Raw genomic sequence first — 18373 nt, 5'->3', positions numbered from 1 at the left:
TGTTTGTAAGGCATGCTAGAGGGAGGCAACCGAACCTCCATTGGATATATAGCTTTCTGGCCAGTACAGGGTAAATTACATTCAAATAATCCTCGAAAGAGTATACAGTTTTTATCTCTAAGAATGAATTTACCAGAGAACCATTACATGAGTCATGCAACCATGCACTAGTACGTCTAGATCTATAACACTGGGTGAGCAGTTTCCCCGAGATCTCACTGCAGGCAATTGCTGGCTGATGCCACATGTCTGCAAGGCCCATTGACATTAGTTCATGTTTGACATAGGAGAGCCAGGGAATGTGCCCAGCTTTACTCAAATTTAGTACTTCCTGAAGTTCGGTTCTGTATTGTATAAGTTCAGGGGTTAGCCATAGTCTCCTCCAGAATCTAAGGGGTTTTATAGATAATTCCTCCTGAATTGGGAATAAACCCAAATCGAGCCTTAAAGGAATGAGAGGAGTACTTTGTGGGAGCAATAGCAGCTGCCTCATAAATCTATTCTCCGCTTTGGTTAATTCAGGACTCACAACGTGCCCCCATAATTCCCCACCGTACAGGGCCGCTGCTCTTGCCCTGGTTTTATAGATTTCGAGCCCTGGACTTATGGGCCTGTATGTTGAAGCATTATTCATTTTCAGTATTCCGCCCGCTGTTTGGGTCAGTTTGAGCTGTGATTTTAAAAGATGGGGAGCCCAGGAAAGGTTTTCGCTCAGTGTGACACCTAGGTATTGAAAGGTCTGCACTCTCTCTAACAAGGCTGTATCCAAAGTAGGAGGGGGTCTGGTGCGTGGTGAGGGATTAACAATCATGAATTTAGTTTTGTCTACATTGATCTGTAGACCATGATCGATGCAAAATTCATGGAACCCATCCAATATGCGCTGTATCCCCATGGGTGACTTAGATAGTAAAAAAGTGTCGTCGGCAAACATTATGGCCGCGACTTTCTTGCCTGCCAGCCTAGGTGCGTTGTTGTTTAATACTGCATCCAGGCAGGATATCAACCCATTCACATATAGGCAAAACAAGGTAGGGGCAAGGACACACCCTTGCCTAACTCCCTTGTTTACCGGAAACCTCGCAGACAAAACTCCTCCCCTCGCACACCTGACCTGTGCAAAATTCTGTGTATGTAATCTCACTAGTATTGCCAATAGTGCATTGGGTACTCCCAGGTCCCGGAGAACAGCCCACAGTTTCCCCCTTGGCACAGTGTCGAATGCTGAACGGAGATCAACAAACACCATATAGAGGCTGCCACCCTCTATAATGACAGTCTTCCAATACTGCATAACTAAGCGGAAAATCTGATCAGTAGTAGATGTTTTGCTCGTGAAACCAGCCTGGTAAGGTGACAGAATTTCATTCTCATTGATCCACTCTTGCAAATGATCTAGGATAAGTCGTGCAAATATTTTTTGGGGGACATCAATGAGGCTGATGGGTCTGTAGTTTACTGGGAGCAAGGGTGAACCCTTTTTGAAGATAGGTATAATTTCAGCTCCCAACCATGAGCCTGGGACTTCCGCACCTCGCAGGATAGTATTAAATAAAGCGCACAAGTACGGGGCCCAAATCATAGGTTGTTCCTTGAACATGTCACCGGGAAGTTTATCTATTCCTGGTGCTTTGCCCCACATCAGTTTTCCCAAGGCAATGGTGATATCCTCATGGGTGAATTCCAGGATCACATCCTCCTCGTCTCCCGGAGTGTGTAAATGTATAGGCAGAACATCTAAATCTGAAGTTACTGCATAAAGAGACTTAAAATGGGATTCCCAAACCCCTGGATCTAGGTTTACTTCTATTGCATTACGGGGTTCAGCAGTCCCTGTGTTCACAATTGCCCAGAATCTCCGCGATTCCTTGGTAGTAAGTGCAGAGGCAAGATTGTGCCAGCGCTCCCAGTCCCAGGCGATTTTTGCCTGTTCCATTACTTCCTTGTAGGAGCGTCTAAGAGCACGAATAATTGTGCTATCAGTACCATCCTTGATTGCATTTAGCAGTTTAGTTTTTGACTTCCTGCACGCAGCATTATACCAGGAGGAAGGGCGGGGCACCATGGGTTTGTTGGATGTTACAATTGGATTAAAAGTGTCAGCTAGCGTATCCACCAGATCCTGGTGGAGAGTAAGCAAGTTCACAGATGGAACAGGATACTCTCCTGCAATCCAAATGTCCCTTGCCATTGTGAGGAAAGGGAGAATGGTTGAATATAGGCTAGAAAGTGCCTCCCTCTTCTCTCGCAGTTTCGCCCATTTGACACGCCTCCTGTTGGTGGATAAAACAAGGCCAGGGTCAATTGGCACTTCAGTAGGTCTCCTTGAGATATAGGGGGATGCCATCTTTAACACCAGGGCATTATGATCACTATCCGTTCTGGGCAGAACCTCCAGATCCACAATCTTTGGCCAAAGCCTGGTTTCGACCATGACATAATCTAGGTGGGATTCGTGGCCTTTTTTATTATACGTACACCTAGAAGGGATGTCCGAGGGTTTCCTACCATTGACCACCCTAACCGAATTATAGAGGGTAAGGGACGTAATCTGTGTGGCTAGTGGAGACCAAGCCTTAGCAGGAGCGGAATTGCAGGGAGGGATTCCCCAGAACTCATCTTCTTCTATCAGGGCCCCCTCGTTCACCCCTTTTAAGGGCTCAAAGTGGCAGTTAAAATCGCCTGCAATTATATACTGAGTTTCCCGATTCAAAGAATCGAGAAAAACTGATAGTTCCCTAATAGTGTTTGATTCCTTTGCCAGTGCTGTAGGGCGGGAATAGACGTTGATTAGTGCTAGTTTAATGGAGGGAGGCCATGTCATTAGGACACATAAAATGTCATCTGAGTTGGTCTGAATTGGTTCTGCTTTGCAGCCCAGGTGGATCCCAACCCACGTGGTCAGGCCGCCGGAAGGCCGCCCGATGCCTCCCCAACGCGCCAGGGTATTAAAGGCCATAAACCCCAATCTGTGGGCTCCCTCCCTAGCCCAGGTCTCTTGGAATAAAATCACATCAAAGGTATCTACAAAGGTGCCCCATTCAGGGCACTTAAGTTTGGTACTTAATCCCGCCACATTCCAGGAAATTATGGTCATGTGCTGTACGTGGCTCATGGATGAGGGTAGGAGATCAGGCGAATGGGATAGACTCTCCAGTGGGTTGGATTCAATGGGGTGCACGGGAGCAGTACTAGCATTGCCTAAATTTACTGTGAGAAGTTGCTCACTAATACTGCAGTCGTTTCTCTCAGGGGATGAGCCGGTACTGGTCCCTCCAAGGTGGGAAGGAAACTCCCTGTTGCAGGAAAGCATGTTACCTTCTCGAGTTACCTCATTCTGATTGGAATCCTGGGTTCCATTTGTCGTCATAGCCAGTCAGTCTACCTGATCTAAATGGCTGAACCTGTTATAAAGGGGGATGGGAGGACAAGGCAAGGTATGAGCATCTCGCCTTGTTTCCCCGCCACGCCCCCATCGAGAGTGGGGTACATGGGTCCATTCAGTTTCCTGCCGGATCGTAGATTCACTAGGGTAAAAAGAAGTGAGTGGACATACTGCGATTTTGGTTTCTGAACGGGAAGATCCCCACCTGCAGATATACTCCACTGTTCTAGGATCCCTGAAGTTGACTATAACGCAGTCACCTTGTAGAGTTTTAGGGGTGTGTCCTATCCAACCCACCCTTCTGACCATGATGATCTCACTTCTAACGTGGGGGGGCAGGGGCCTATGGGTACACAACCATTGCATCGTCTTATTCTTTAGGGAATTAAAATCCTCTGGAGTAGCTTCACTAATTTCAGGAACCCCTGTAAGTATGACCACATAGGGGCATGATTCGGGAGGTAAATCAATTGTCGTAGTGGGCCCAAGTGCCTCTCCCATACCTCCCCTCCTTGTCGATCTTCCATCAGCACTACCTTTTGCCGCAGGAACAGATACTGGTATATTGGGAACTGGATATGGAGTGTCAGAGAGCCTGTCTTCGTGTTGTAGTGAGGGGGGATTAGGAATATTATCAGGAGCTACCTGAACTGTTACAGGGGTGTTAGTCAGTAGCTGAGTATTTGAATAATTGGAAGATGCAGCATGCATTATCCCATCCGTCCTACTATTGAGGGTGCAGTGGCAGGAGCATTGCAATCGTGTGTTATTATGGGCGTTACCAAATGCACCCTTGATATAGGTCTCAAGCTGTGCCAGGTGGGTTGCTATGTTGTCTATCCTTTTTGTCAGAGGATCTAGTAAGGTGAGCAGCAATGAATTTAATTGTAAGGTTGTTACAGCCCCATCAGCTTGGAGCGAGGTGTTAGGAGGGGCACTTACATCAACCGTAAGAGGATTAAGATCTGGGTGCGGGATACAGGGCTCGAAGTCTTCAACGAGCATAGTGGGAGCTACAGTGGTTGTATTTTCCCGACGCTTTGTGGTTTTAGTTCCCCCGGGGTGGGTTCTTTTCCCGCTAGGAGCTTTGGACTTGGTTTTGGGAGGCATCACCAGAATTTTATCCTTCTTATTTCGCAGGGTAGGACCTGAACACAGTGGTGGAGGGGATCTGGCTTTCGGTGATGTTAGCAATTCGTCACAGCTCGTAGTATCGCTTTGTGGTGTGTCATCTATGAATTGGGTCAGTGGGAGTGTGGATGATTTGGCACCTGGGCAGTTGGGAGTACCCTCAATGGCTTGGGAGGTACAGGCAGAGGCTAAAGGACCCAGGGAAGAACGTCTGGCCAGTGCAAGTTCTTGCGAAACTCTACGTTCCATGAGAACTATGCCCTGGTCTATCACTGAATTAGCTCTTATAATGAAATTGTCTAGAGTGCCCGTAAGATTATCATTATGAGCATGGTTCCTGCCCACTTTGGTAGCCATTACGCTTAAAACAAAGTATATAGAAGAAGAGCGTTGGAGCACCCACAGCTATGTCATACAAGAGCCTAACACCCGCTATACCCGCTAAACCCTGTCGGCCTACAAAATACAAACAAACAATGTATATAATGAGCCCAGTTAGAACCTACACGTGAGTCCGTAAATGACAGAGAGGTGGCCCGGTCCGGACTCTCTCGGGCTCGAACGGGCTACAACGGCCCGCCCTTGGCCCGGGCTTCGCCCCGGGCTGCGTCCCGTGCGCGTCCCGCTAGCGCGTGTGGGCGGATGTTTATATGGCAATAGTCTTTGCCGTGAGGAGGCGGGGCCGAGAAGAGCAACCAGGTGTGCTCGATGAAGTCCGCACAGAGAACCCTGGTCCTCGCAGTCCCGGCAATCAGGCCCCCACAGCGTCCAGCGCAACTCCAACCTTCCCACTGGATTGGTGATTCCGGCAAAGGGACAGTCCTGCTCCGGTTAGCACAGGGTCACAGTACACGAGCGGTACCCTCTGTTTTGCCTTTTCTGCCTGTTTTTCTGCCCTCTGTTTTGCCTTTCTGCTTTTTTCTGCCCTTCATTTTGACTTTTCTGCTTGTTTTTCTTCCCTCTGCTTTGCCCCCTTCTGCTCAGTTTTGCCTTTTTTGCATGTTTTTCTGCCCTCTGTTTTGCCTGTTTCTGCTTGTTTTTCTGCCCTGTTTGGCCTTTTTTGATCGTTTTTCTGCCCTCTGTTTTGCCCTCCTCTGCTCTGTTAAGCCTTTTCTGCTCTTTTTTCTGCCCTCTGTTTTTCATTTTCTGCTAGTTTTTCTGCCCTCTGTTTTGCCTTTTCTGCTTGCTCATTTTTCTGCCCTCTGTTTTGCCTTTTTTCTGCTCACCCAGTTTTCTGCCCTCTTCCTGACAATTCCTCAAGACCTAGCTTTTCAACTGAGACCTCGCACTCCAGCGCCCAGATACCCCTAAGGTCACAGTGCTACACTCTACAAATGCTGATTGATTGATTAATTGATTTATTGATTCATGTAAAGTGGGATAGGACAACAAGGCTTTCCCAGTTGGTGAGACGAGAAATCCGACAACCAATGTTCTGCGTATCCCCCAACCAGTAGCACTTTAGTCTTATCACTATTGAGCTTTAGAACAGTGGCAGTCATCCAATTCTGGATGCCCAGAAGGCTGTCAATCAACATAGTGCTGGAGTTTGCTGATGACTTGCCAAATTTCACAAGCAGCTGCATTCTGCATATGAGATGGTGTTGAAGGCAAAGGAACGCATCTGCCTAATAAGAGGTTGAAGCATAGATTAAAGAGGATAGGGGACCAAGCTGAGCCCTGAGGGACACCTTAGGGCAAAACAGTCTCCGGAGAGGGGTGAAGACAACACCATGGGTTGGGTTCTGTTGTTTAACCCTTTGGGTGCCAGGCCTTTTCCCCCTCCTGTGCCGGGCGTTTCCTTAGTGGGTGGGTGTCATGACGAGATAGTCTCGTCATGGGCACAGCGCGACCGTGCTCCATGACGAGACCATCTCGTCATGGGCACAGAAGAGGTTAAAAAGGATTGTGCAAGACCTGTAAGTCCCACTGCACTCAATAGTCTAATAGGAAATCATGGTTCACCTTATCAGATCCCGTGGACAGATCTAAAATTAAGACTCTCTGCATTGACCCCCACCTTCCCAAGCCCTAAGTCAGTCTAGAGCTGCCACTAGGGCAGCTTCTGTACAATATTTAGGGCAAAAGAGTGACTGACACTTGTCAAGAAACTTCCCCTTAGCAAAAGGCTAGAAAGCCATGTGGTCAGGTGCTTCTCTATGACATTAGCTATCACCAGTGGCTGAGTGACTTGTCTGATGTTTCCACTAAGCCTAGCCTCAAAGATGCCTTAATGGCTACTAAGAGACAGTCTTTGATTGCTTGAAAGAGCCCCTTACATACCTTGATTGGGCGCAGGTCATCTCGAGACTCTGACCTCAATGAGAATAGAATAGCCTTCAACCTTGCCAAGCTCATTAAAGGCAGCACTTAAATGGGTTGACTTCGCAGCGATGGCTTGAAGGGGAAGACTTCTACGACTGGTATTGTGAAGTTTTCGAAAAGGGTCTGAAGAGGACCCTATTGAATCACTTCTGGAATCTATCTTTTGTACCTTAAATTCATCATAGATTGCAGAGATCTTGGCAGAGCAATACTCAGCCAGATTATTGCAGTCACCCTGAAAAGCCAAGGCCTTTGTCACCAAGCTAGAAGAGTGACAGAACAAGGTAACTATTTCAAGGCCTGTGGCCCTTGGTCTGAGGTTTGTAATTATTCCAAAATGAAGAATGATTTTGCAGCCTTCAGGAGGGCTTTATTTCCTTTAAGGTGCTTCCAAAATTCAGACTGGAAGAGATTAGGGCATACAAGAAACTGTACATCGCATTAGATTAGGAAGGCTTTAAATGTATGGGATCAGCAGTTTGTTAGGGGAATCAAAGGAGATGCTGCTACAATCTGTGGCGGCTTGCACGGATCGGGGGTGGTAGGGTGGGGCAGGAAGGAGATGTAAAAAAATAAAATACAAGGAAATAATTTACCTTATCCCTGCCACCTCCGTCAGGACTTGGGAACCAGGAAGCACATAGGCTCCCCTGACCAATCACAATGCTGCAATGCAAAGTAGTGATTGGCTGAGCGTTGTGGTTCGACGCTCAGCCAGGAACAGGGAGCCTGGGCATGTTCTTCACGCAGGCTGTTCTACAGCCTGTGTGGAGAACAGGGAAAGTGTGCATGACTCTTTGGCCAGCCTGACAGTCATGTGTACTTAGGAGTGGACAAACCACTCCTCCCCTTCCCTGTCATCGGAACATCCCCTCCCACCCCAGCTGCAGTAACAAATAACATGATTATAACATTCAGTTATTATCATTTTATTTTTCCTCTGTTACACTACTTAAAAGTAGTGAGACGATGCTCCTTCGCCTTACCGGTGGAGCCGCCACTGGCTACAATACATAGATTTCTGGGGCTCATGCAGCCAAGACATTGTGGGTCCCTAGTGGTATTCTCTAAAAATTATCTAACAAAATAGCCCATTCCTGACGCGCTGTTTCCAGCTTGTCCTGCATTTTGTAGATACCCTGAGTAATTACTTATTGTGAATTCACGTTCAGGTTCATGGTCGGCCTGACAAACTGCCAGGTTTATAGCTGCTGCTGAATCTGGTGGGAATCCCTACCCTCCCTTCTCCCTCGTAGATGTTGCCAAATATACAGCAAATCACTATGACTGGTTGGGGAAAATAGTGCATAAGGAAGAATAAAGACACTGCAGGCCCCAGAATGATCTTCTGGCAATAGCTGGTACCAAGTAATTGAAAATTTAGGATTCAGAAGTCTCACTGAGGCAGCCAGGAAGGTAGAAACATATGTTAGAGCACAAACACCTTGAAAATAACATGGATGCAGTATCAGTAATATTCACATAATATAAGGAACAGCTGAAATATTACACTTGGTATCTGTTTCCTAACAAGCCTCCCATCAGTGGTGCTTTGAGGATTTCAGAAGAATATCAGGAAGTCTTCTTCTTGACCAGGAAAGAGAAGAGGCGGCGGGCTCTATCGTGGCGCTGCAGTAGAAAAGGTATGAACAAAGTATGGGCAAGCTCCTAACCCTCTAACAGCAAAAAGTCAGTAACACATGGGAACCAGAGTAAATGAAAAAACACAATCAAAGCGAGGGCGGGAATGGCCGAGTGCCAAACTCTAGCGGGAGCGAGGAAACGTAGCAACACGCAGAACTGCCTGGTACTGAGGAAGCGTCTGTATACTCCTGTGCTGATCTTTCACACATAAATCGGAAGTCAGGCCACTTGACACAGGAAGTAGTCCCAATACATAACCTATAGTGTAAATGCTTGAATTCTACCGTCTAATGGGCACCTCTAACTACAGATTTCCAACATTTTAAATTGCCACAGGCACCAGACTGAATCTGGAAATGTTAAAACATTTTTAGCAATGGCTCTCACCCACTAATAGGTTACGCCACTGAACTAGACGGTGGTTTCAGCCCACATCTGGATGTGATGGTGCATAGCTGTATATTTGCTCCATGCCCGCACGGTGACTTCTGGGCATGGGAACCGAAGGGCACTGCATATGAATCTTTGCTTTGCAAAAAAAGAGAGAGAGAGAGTGTGTGTGTGTGCGTGCGTGCATGTGTGTGTGCATATACTTTCCCAGCAAACTCAGTTTCATAGAAGGTGATAGAAGAAACATGCAATTTCCTGTCTGATTCCTAATTTGCAGTCTAACATTGGGATCCTAACAGGATATTAACGATGAGTATATCCCAGCTCATATTGTTTTTCTGGCTCTGGAGATGCTTCTTGGCTATCCATTATTGCGCGGTTGTGCTGCACATCACAGAAGTATACACTCACATCACAGTGCATGCAGTTTTCATGCTCAGTTTCTGGGTTGCATCTACTGTAACCGACCAATGAGTTCCCAATAGCTGGCAGGCTTGGTAGAAATGGGTCATGAGACCTGTCACATTTCCCACAATGGCAGGACCCAAGGACCGGTTTGGATTCATGGGCAAGGAACCTCCATTCTCTTATGACTATGAACAAGGTACTGCAAATGCAGGAAACCAAAAGGCTCCTGTCTTGAACACCACATCCCTCTATGTGTTAATAAATAAAAATAGATCCATTCATTGTTGAAACTGGGCAGAGATGTACAGAGACAATGAATCGTACATGTGTGAATCAGTCTATAGGAAATGTTAGCTAAGACAATGCTGATTACAATGTGTAGGAATCGCATTTCATCTGTTTGTTTGGTCTGGAGAAGCACAAACTGAGGATTTAAAATGTAAAAAAAAAATTACCAAAATGGTTGGTGTTTGGTTTTCTAATTAGAATGTATTTCTACCCAAATGAACCCCTTTTAGCAGCATTAGGTAATGAAAGCATGGGAAAAAAATATAACATGTTAACCTATACCATGCAGTTTGCTTGCATCTGTTTGATGGCAGCTCATTGGTCACTGTGCTATAATTGGATTATAATGTATGAACTGCAAGTAACAAAAGTATCTCTAATGAATACAATAACTCACTGAGCTATCCACATAAAATACAGTTCTGGGATCTGCATGATACAATTAATTTGCAGCAGGCATATTTACCATCTGCGCTACTGCATGATGAGTCAAAACTGCCACTAGACAAAACTCTGATCTCTCGCTATCAGGAACAGTAATCACCAGAGTTATCTTGACATTTTTATTGTTGTCTTTAAACTGCTGGAAACACAAGGACCTCTGCAGCAGTTGCTTTTAAACCCATAAGTATTTCCCAAACACAGCGCCCCAAGCTCAGCGCCAGGTGCGACTGCACCAGTTGCACTGCCCTAAAATATGCCTTGCTCCCTACTTCCTTATATAAAATATTTAAGATCTATATATAAGTTTCCATTTTTCGTCATCATCTCACTGTGTGTGTTAGTGACCACAGGATCAGACCTATTTACCAGGTGCCCCCAAAATATAATTGTCAGAATATCCTCTGACATAAATATTGTCTCCTAAACATAATCTACAAAACAATTGCCCCTTGGGAGTTAACCTAAAAAACCTATGCCCAATAGGACAATGATTTTGTAAACAATATTCTGAGACCACCTGTCTAACTTTTATTTTTACATTGCTTTTTTCCACAGACAGCTTGTACCATACAGCCCCCCGTCTTTCCTCCCTTACATACAAGCTCTACTGACCTCTGATACAAAGTACCTGACATGTTATTGTGGTCACTGCAGAACATCAGTCTTATAAAACAATCCCTCCTCGTTTTTTTCTCAAATTTCAGGTGAACATCAGCCGCCAAGATGTCCAGCAAGAAGACCAAAGCGAAGACCACCAAGAAGCGCCCTCAGCGTGCCACCTCCAATGTCTTCGCTATGTTTGACCAGTCCCAGATCCAAGAATTCAAGGAAGCCTTCAATATGATCGACCAAAACCGGGACGGCTTCGTAGATAAAGAAGATCTGCATGACATGCTGGCATCCCTAGGTATGTTGGAAAGTGTGTGTGCATGCTTTGAGCAGACACATATAGTGTGCTCAGTTTTAACCCTGAGAGCTACTTGAGATCCAACCAGGTGGACACATAAACACACAGCCTCCCACAACACAGCAACAGATAGAGAGTTACCCACCGACCATACCAGAGCGCCCATCAATCAATCTATCAATCAATTAATCAAGGTTCTTGTTGAGCGCCGCAAATCACCCCTTAGGGTGTCACAGCGCTAGGGGGGTCTGCAGTTCAGTTGAAGAGCCAAGTCTTGAGGTCCTTCCTGAATTGAGGCAGTGACAGTGATTGCCTGAGATGCAGAGGTAGGAGGTTTTAGGTCTTCATAGCGAGTTAGGAGAAGGAACTCCCTCCAGCCGACGTCTTGCGGATCTGTGTGATAGTGGCCAGATCCAGATGGGCAGAGAACACAGGGTCACATAAGCAGACCTACCAATGGAGAGCTACCCAACAGCTACAAATGTATAGCTACCCTTAAATTCACAGTGTTAGCTAACACAAGCCAGAGAGACACACACAGCTCCCTACCAACCGCAGACACACGGCTGCACAATAATAACTATGAAACAAACAAACAGAAATATAACCACTGGCACAACCTGAACACAGGACTGGAGAGATAGTTACGACGTAGGGGATGTAGCCCGTGATGGATCACACCTAATTGGAGGATTATACAATATGCATATATGAGCCTTGAGAAGGCCTCAGGCCTCACAGATATATAGGTGGTGAGAAATGTGTTGGCTGGTTTGAAGAACTGGGAGCCACTAAAGAGCTGGTCCACTTAGGAATAGGGCGTTTGTGATTTTACTAAAATTGAACACATTCTCTGACCTTGGAACCATTTCACAAAGAATGTTCTCAACAGAGAAAACTGCATAGTACAACGTGAATACATTTCATGACGAATGTGAACAACCAAAACTGTACAACAAAACGTGATGCCGAGAAGAAGTAAGGATATTAAAGAAATTACAAGACAAAATGGTTACATTTGTCAACTTTGTTCAGAAAACATTTTGACAATAAGATATTTATTACACACCTGTGGAGGATTATTGTCTGTTAGTGAACTCGAGTAGAACCACTCAATATTCATTTATTCAATTGACAATTCAAAGACGTGTAGTTGGCCCCAACCATGAGAGTGTACTGCCTCCAGATAAAGGAGATTATCAAACAGGGTAAGGAGTGTTGGGCCACAATTCCTCATCTACAACTTGAACTAGTGACTGCTGAACAAGCAAGCACAACCGCACCATCACTCCACTAAACAAGATACAGAGCTAGCTATTCATCAGACATCCTGTCACACATCCACAGGTTTGCTGCCCAGACAGCAGAGACATACAAAAGTACCTGTGAGTCATACAGACATCTAATGATCAAACTTGCCCTGTATGATCTCTAATTAGACAGATGCCTTCTCTCACATCGCAGCAAAGACCTGGAACAGCCTCCCACGCACCTCCGGACCATCCCCTCACTTCTGGAATTCCGAATGGCCCTCAAGACCTGGCTGTTTGAATAAGCCTCAGTGGCCTGCAAGCGCCTGGATACCCTATCGGGTGATTAGCCGCGCTTTATACATCCTGATTGATTGATGCCAAGATGACAGAGGATGTGCGTTCACACACACTCTCGCTCTCTTTCTTTACTATCTTTCTCTCGCTCACTTACACCTACTATCTATGCATATGGCACTCCCTAGCAATCATACATTGACCAACTCACAGACGTACTGACCAACCACAAACACAGTACTATCCAAAAGCCACTTTAACCGAGCTAGCCAATAACATCACAAAACACAGGGCCACCCACCAAACACACATACACACACAAGCATGGACACTCCAAGCTACCCACCTGCTACATCAACGCAATGACCCCCCCATACACACACACACACACGCACACACACTTACCCAAAAACCACATGGAGCAACCAGTCTACACAACAACCACAAACATACAAACAGTTAACAAGCTACTACTAGGGTCAGTCTATAAACAAGCAGAACAACACAGAGCTATCTACTAAGCAAAACAGGGCACTAGGTGTAGAAAATAATACAAATTGCAACCTGCCAAAAGCATCCATATAGCCGCTGCCAATCACATACACACACAAACATTGCCACACAAACATAGCTACCTATCAAACAGACAGACGTGTGGCACAGACAGCATCTTGCACTTACCAGCAGCATTAACAACACAAAAATCCATACTACAACATCACAAATAGACAGTCATATTCACCAACCACTTTCTATCTCAAACCTACACATTAACTGCTTATAGATACACATGAACAAACACACGTAACCGTACACAAAGATGCACATGAACCATAACTGCAGATGAACCAAAACACATAAGACAACATTCATTGTATTAGGCATAAGCTGGAGGAAATTCTACCATTGCAAAGACCTACAATCGGCCAAAGGCACATTATGCTATTACATATATAAACCATATTAATTCACAATCACATTATTCTAATACACAGACATAAGCTTAACACTGGAATGATTTAAGTAGTGCACGCTTTACGGTATTTCAAGGATTTGCTCAAGATGCTTGTACTGTGTGATCACTCTCATTTGATAGTGTCATTTTTTGGATCCGACCAGTGCTTAAAATGGAAAAATAGAAGTGCAGGTACCCTGTACCAGAGTACCTGCTTGTTTCAAAGAAGTGCCAGTACTATCCAATTAAAAGTATTACGTCACTCTTGAGAAGTGCAGGTACACTCGCTCTCAAAATAAAAAAAGTGCCTGTACTCAGTACCCTACAGTACGGGCCCATTTAAAGCACTGGATCCAACTAGTCAAGGTAAGATAATCGATACTGTTAAGGCAGTATTGTAGTGTATTATAATTGCTTTTATATAGCGCTTACTACCCCTGATGAGGTGTCGAAATGCTTTTGTGGTGAGTAGAATGCTACCCTGGAGCCCATAAAGGGTTAGTGATGAAATAGTATAGTGAAATATGAAGTAATTTGAGTGGTGTATATGTTAGTCAGTTATTTGGATTGAGAAGGATAGAGGAGGGATAGAAGAGGGAAAAAGGTTTGCACCTGTATAGCACTTGCCACCCCTGATGAAGTGTTGCAGCGTTTTTTCGGCGAGTAGCACGCTACTAGTACACCCAACCAGGGCTCTTCCGAGGAGTAATGCAGAAGGTCTTTGATATAGGAGCTCCCATGTAGCTTCTTTCTGCCTGGTGATGTTAATATCCTGCTCAATTTCTGCAGAGCTTAATGCTGGCGACTTATTCTGCTCCATGCACTCCCAGCTTTGCAGTTATAGAACCTAAGACTCAGTCTTTGCCCCTGGCTGAATGAATCCGACCAGCAACTTCTGAACACAAATCTTGTCCAACCAGGTAAAGAATACCGCCTGCTTGACCAGGAACTTAACATACGCTTAGTAGCCTAGCACGCTCAAGGGACTCCAAGGCAGCATAGAAGCATTCTAAGACATCCCTAAATAAATAAATGTGCAATTACTTATAAAGAAGAACGTGTAAAGTTGTCTATTTTTTTGCTGCAAAGTACCCGAAATGCTTGCAAAATGTAGGAACACCTTGCAAAGTACCTGTGATGTCACGCCAGGGATGTTAAAAAAAACAAATCAAGACTATTGCAAACTTTGTTTTTTTACATAAGCGTTATTTGTTTAGAGTCACTTCAGAGAATAATATAAACCATACAGTCTTATAAAAATGCTCCCAAGTGACCGGTGTACCAGTTTCAGAGTGTTCACGACGAAAAGCCAAGTGAGACATGCAGTTGCATATGAAATATTTGCGAGTAATCAAGTCAAAATGTTTTAGGGTAATCACAAGAAAGAGCTAAGGATGGTACAGAATTGCATAGAACATGCTCACAAGTTGCTGGCACCAACTAACACTTGAAAGAGAAGTCTACGTTGTGGTGGGGGACCCCTACCACCCCAACCCACCTCGCCACACCTAGTCATGGATGGAAGGTTAGCATGCTATCATGTCCTTGCTCCACAACTACATCTTGCCCATTCTCCCAACTACTCGTTGGGTTTAAGAATAACAACGCTTGGGCCATATTTATTTGCAAAGCATGAAAATACAATAAAAACAGCCTTTGTGTTCAGATACTCATCATTCAATAGGTACATTCAATTTGAAGTGAAAAACAAGACATTGATCTCCTGACCACCGTTCCCTAGAGTCATGGTTGACCTAGATGGCCCTTCCAACAACAATGAATTAGCTTTGGGCCTCCTATGACTACTCCCAGGGCCTTTAGGTGTATCTTCACTCAGAACAAACTCATCCATTCCCCAATATCAAAGGAGCCTGGACCAACCAGTAAGCCCATAAAGCCATGCTACAGCCATCCCAATAGAGCCCAACTCTTTGGCACTCTTTGGGAGATAGGCCTGGGCAACCAGGCACTACCATGGTCCACTGTAACAAGAACCATCTCCTCACTTCCCCAGGGCAGTGCTATACATTACCATCGAAGGGCTAGGGACAGTCGCAGCAGCACCCACCCCACCTCCTCTGATCAGAAAGAAGAAGAAAATGTCAGCATCTGCCCATGTGCTGTGATTTATTGTGAGTTCTCGAGATGTGTTTATTTCATGAGCCCCTAATGTGATCAATGTCTTCTTTGACGGCATTGTGCGGTGTTCTCCGGCCGGCAGTTGGCAGCTGCTTGGCGAGGGAGCACCACGTCGAGAGCCGTTCTCATACTTTACCAATAAATATTCTACAGGAAAATCCTACCTGTGTAAGGAGTGAGTTTCTACAATTTGTGGGGACGAGTTGCCAAGACAGCAGCATAGACCTAGTTCTCGATTGGTGTGGTAGCAGCGAATCCTCATCGCAACAGACTTGAAGTGCAGCGTCAAGTACCAGGAAGTAGTTGCAGGTCAGTGGGCGTTTCCACTTGCAATGCAGGCAGTAGGGGAATCTTTTGGCTCCCGATCTTCTGTTTAAGGCCTAAATCCTACCTGTGTAAGGAGTGCATTACTAAATCCAGCTTAAATGCTTGTCCTCTAGCGCAGCTTGAACGCCTCCCCTACTCTAGTGACTCAAGCCAATCACAGCAGAAGCCTAGTTCTGCAGACTTTCATCCCCGCCTGCAGCTCCTAGTGAAACTTTTTCAAACAATTACAATGGCAGCGGCTGTTTAGAAAGGGTGGGCCTGTCCATATATGGTTGGGGTCGCCATAGCAGTGCGCTCTTTGTCCAAGTCATAGGCATAGGAAACACTGGAACACAGCAAGATACAAGTAGGCCACCAATCAGAAACTCAATGAGATTATGCTCACTTATTAAAAACTTTGCTCAACCCTACTCATAAACGCACTATTGAACAGGGACCTAAAAGTCACCTACAAAAGCCTTCATCAAAACAATGATCCCTTTCCCAGAGAAAAAATTCTGGTCATTTGTTCACATTTTATTAATCTGTATGGTCAGGACATGACATTTAAATAAAATTCTTGGGAAAATCTTCTGTATTAGTTTTTTTTGATAAACAAGTTTTTATTTTCAAATAGGCATCAAGATCAAAAAGGACATACAGCGAATTGAGCAATTTGGTAGCAGTCAGACCCGTCACATAGTAATTAAAAAACTGCAGCACAAGCATTCTCCCCCACCCCTCTCCCTCCGTTCCCGCCCCACGCATACCTCCCCCTAAACTAGGCCCCCGAGCCATTTCCCCCATACTTTACGGAACTTTTTGGGGCAACCCCTCGCAGCGTACAGTGTCCGTTCCTGTGCAGCGCACCAATCCACCCCTCTCCGCCATTTGTCTCCCTTGGGTGGGTCAACCTGCTTCCAGGCGGCTGCTATATCCCTCTTGGCCACCACCAGGGCCGTGGTTAGGAAATAGTGCTCGTTACGGGAGCCATCCAGCCCATCCTTTATGCCCAGCAGCGCTAATCGAGGGTCATGGGGGACCTCCCATCCCAGAACGTCAGTTAAGTCAGTTTCAATCTCCCCCCCAGAAGCTGTCCAGGCGAGGGCAAGACCAGACCATATGAAAGAAATCTGCCGGTTCCACCCCGCACAACCCGCACGAGGCCCCCTGGCACAGGCCTGCGCGAATCAGACGCTCCGGGGTCAGGTATGCAGTGTGAAGGTAATAAACCTGGACAAGCCGCAATCGAGCCAATGCGGTGATTGTCCTGGGTGCCATAAGGGCGTCCCTCCAATCATTGTCGTCCAGAGGACCCACCCAGGCCTCCCACCGCTGCTTCAGCCCACTCCAGTCCATCGGGGTATTATTAACCAAGGATCGATAAATACGGGAGATGCCCCCCTTCCCAAGATACCCCAGCATCACCTGGGCCTCAGGCGGGCTATGGTCAGGGAGTTTGGAGTCTAGGGGGACGTGAGATTGGAGCGCATGGCGCAACTGGAGATAACGATAAAACTGCGAGGGATGCAGAGAAAACCGACTCCGGAGCTCTTGAAAGGAGCACATGTGGCTTCCCCGCCAGACGTCGCCCAGGCAGGAGATCCCCAGGAGGTCCCAGCTACGAAAGCCACCGAGCCCCGCCACCTCCCGCATCCAAGTGCCGTGCCATAGCGGTGTCACCCAGGTTAGCACCCTCGACCACCGGGTGTGCCGTAGAGCCGCTCGCCACGCCAGAAAGGGGGTCCGCACGAACTCTGGAAGCGATCCAGGGACCGTCGCGCCATAGAGCGTATTCTGAATAGAGGAGAATCCGATGAGCCGCACCTCCAGTCTATAAGCCGGATCGTCCCACCCACCCGAAAACCAGTCGTGGACCACCAGCAGCTGCGTAGCGAGATAGTATAGGTAAAGATTCGTCATGCTCAGGCCGCCGTCATAGGAAGGAACACGACAGCGGTCTAAGGCCAACCGGGATCTACGTCCGCCCCAAAGAAATTTAGTCGCGGTCTTGTCCAGGTCCCAAAACCAGGAGCGGGGGAAGGAGCAGGGCGTGTTTTGGAGCATATATAGAAACCGAGGGAGGATCATCATCTTATAAAGAGCAATCCTTCCCAACGGATTCAATGGGAGAGATTGCCACTTCACCATATCTGATCTGGCCTTGTTAACCATGGGGGCCACGTTAAGAGCCCAGCACAGTTCCGGGAGAAGGGTAACCCAAATCCCCAGGTATTTAAAGGACAGCCGTCGGAGGGGAATGTCAGACTGCCAATCAAAACACTCCCGTGAAGGGTGTAGCGGAACCAGGACAGACTTCCCGGAGTTCAAACGGAGACCAGATGCCTGCCCAAACCGATGAAGAATTCGGCGCACCCGAGGACCCGAGACAGCCGGATCTGAGAGATAAATAAGAACGTCGTCCGCATACAATGCAATTTTATCAGGGACCATACCCGGCCAGTCCCAACCACGGAGAACAGGATCTGCCCAGATGAGCACAG

At 46.4% G+C, this 18373-nt stretch overlaps 1 protein-coding gene across 1 annotated transcript in view; it reads left to right on the top strand.

The window, feature by feature from the left end:
- Positions 1 to 18373, top strand: part of MYL9 (myosin light chain 9) — a 95456-nt gene that overhangs the window by 54851 nt on the left and 22232 nt on the right. Inside the window, exon 2 of the mRNA XM_085619186.1 lies at positions 10720 to 10922. Within this exon, the coding sequence (XP_085475312.1) occupies positions 10739 to 10922 (184 nt within the window). The 5' untranslated portion in view covers positions 10720 to 10738. The remainder of the gene's footprint in view (positions 1 to 10719; positions 10923 to 18373) is intronic.

The sequence above is a fragment of the Triturus cristatus genome, chromosome 7 (assembly GCF_964204655.1).
Source record: "Triturus cristatus chromosome 7, aTriCri1.1, whole genome shotgun sequence".
NCBI classification, from domain to species: domain Eukaryota; kingdom Metazoa; phylum Chordata; class Amphibia; order Caudata; family Salamandridae; genus Triturus; species Triturus cristatus.
Note: the sequence above shows the minus strand (reverse complement) of the source record. Positions and strands in the feature narration are given on the sequence as shown.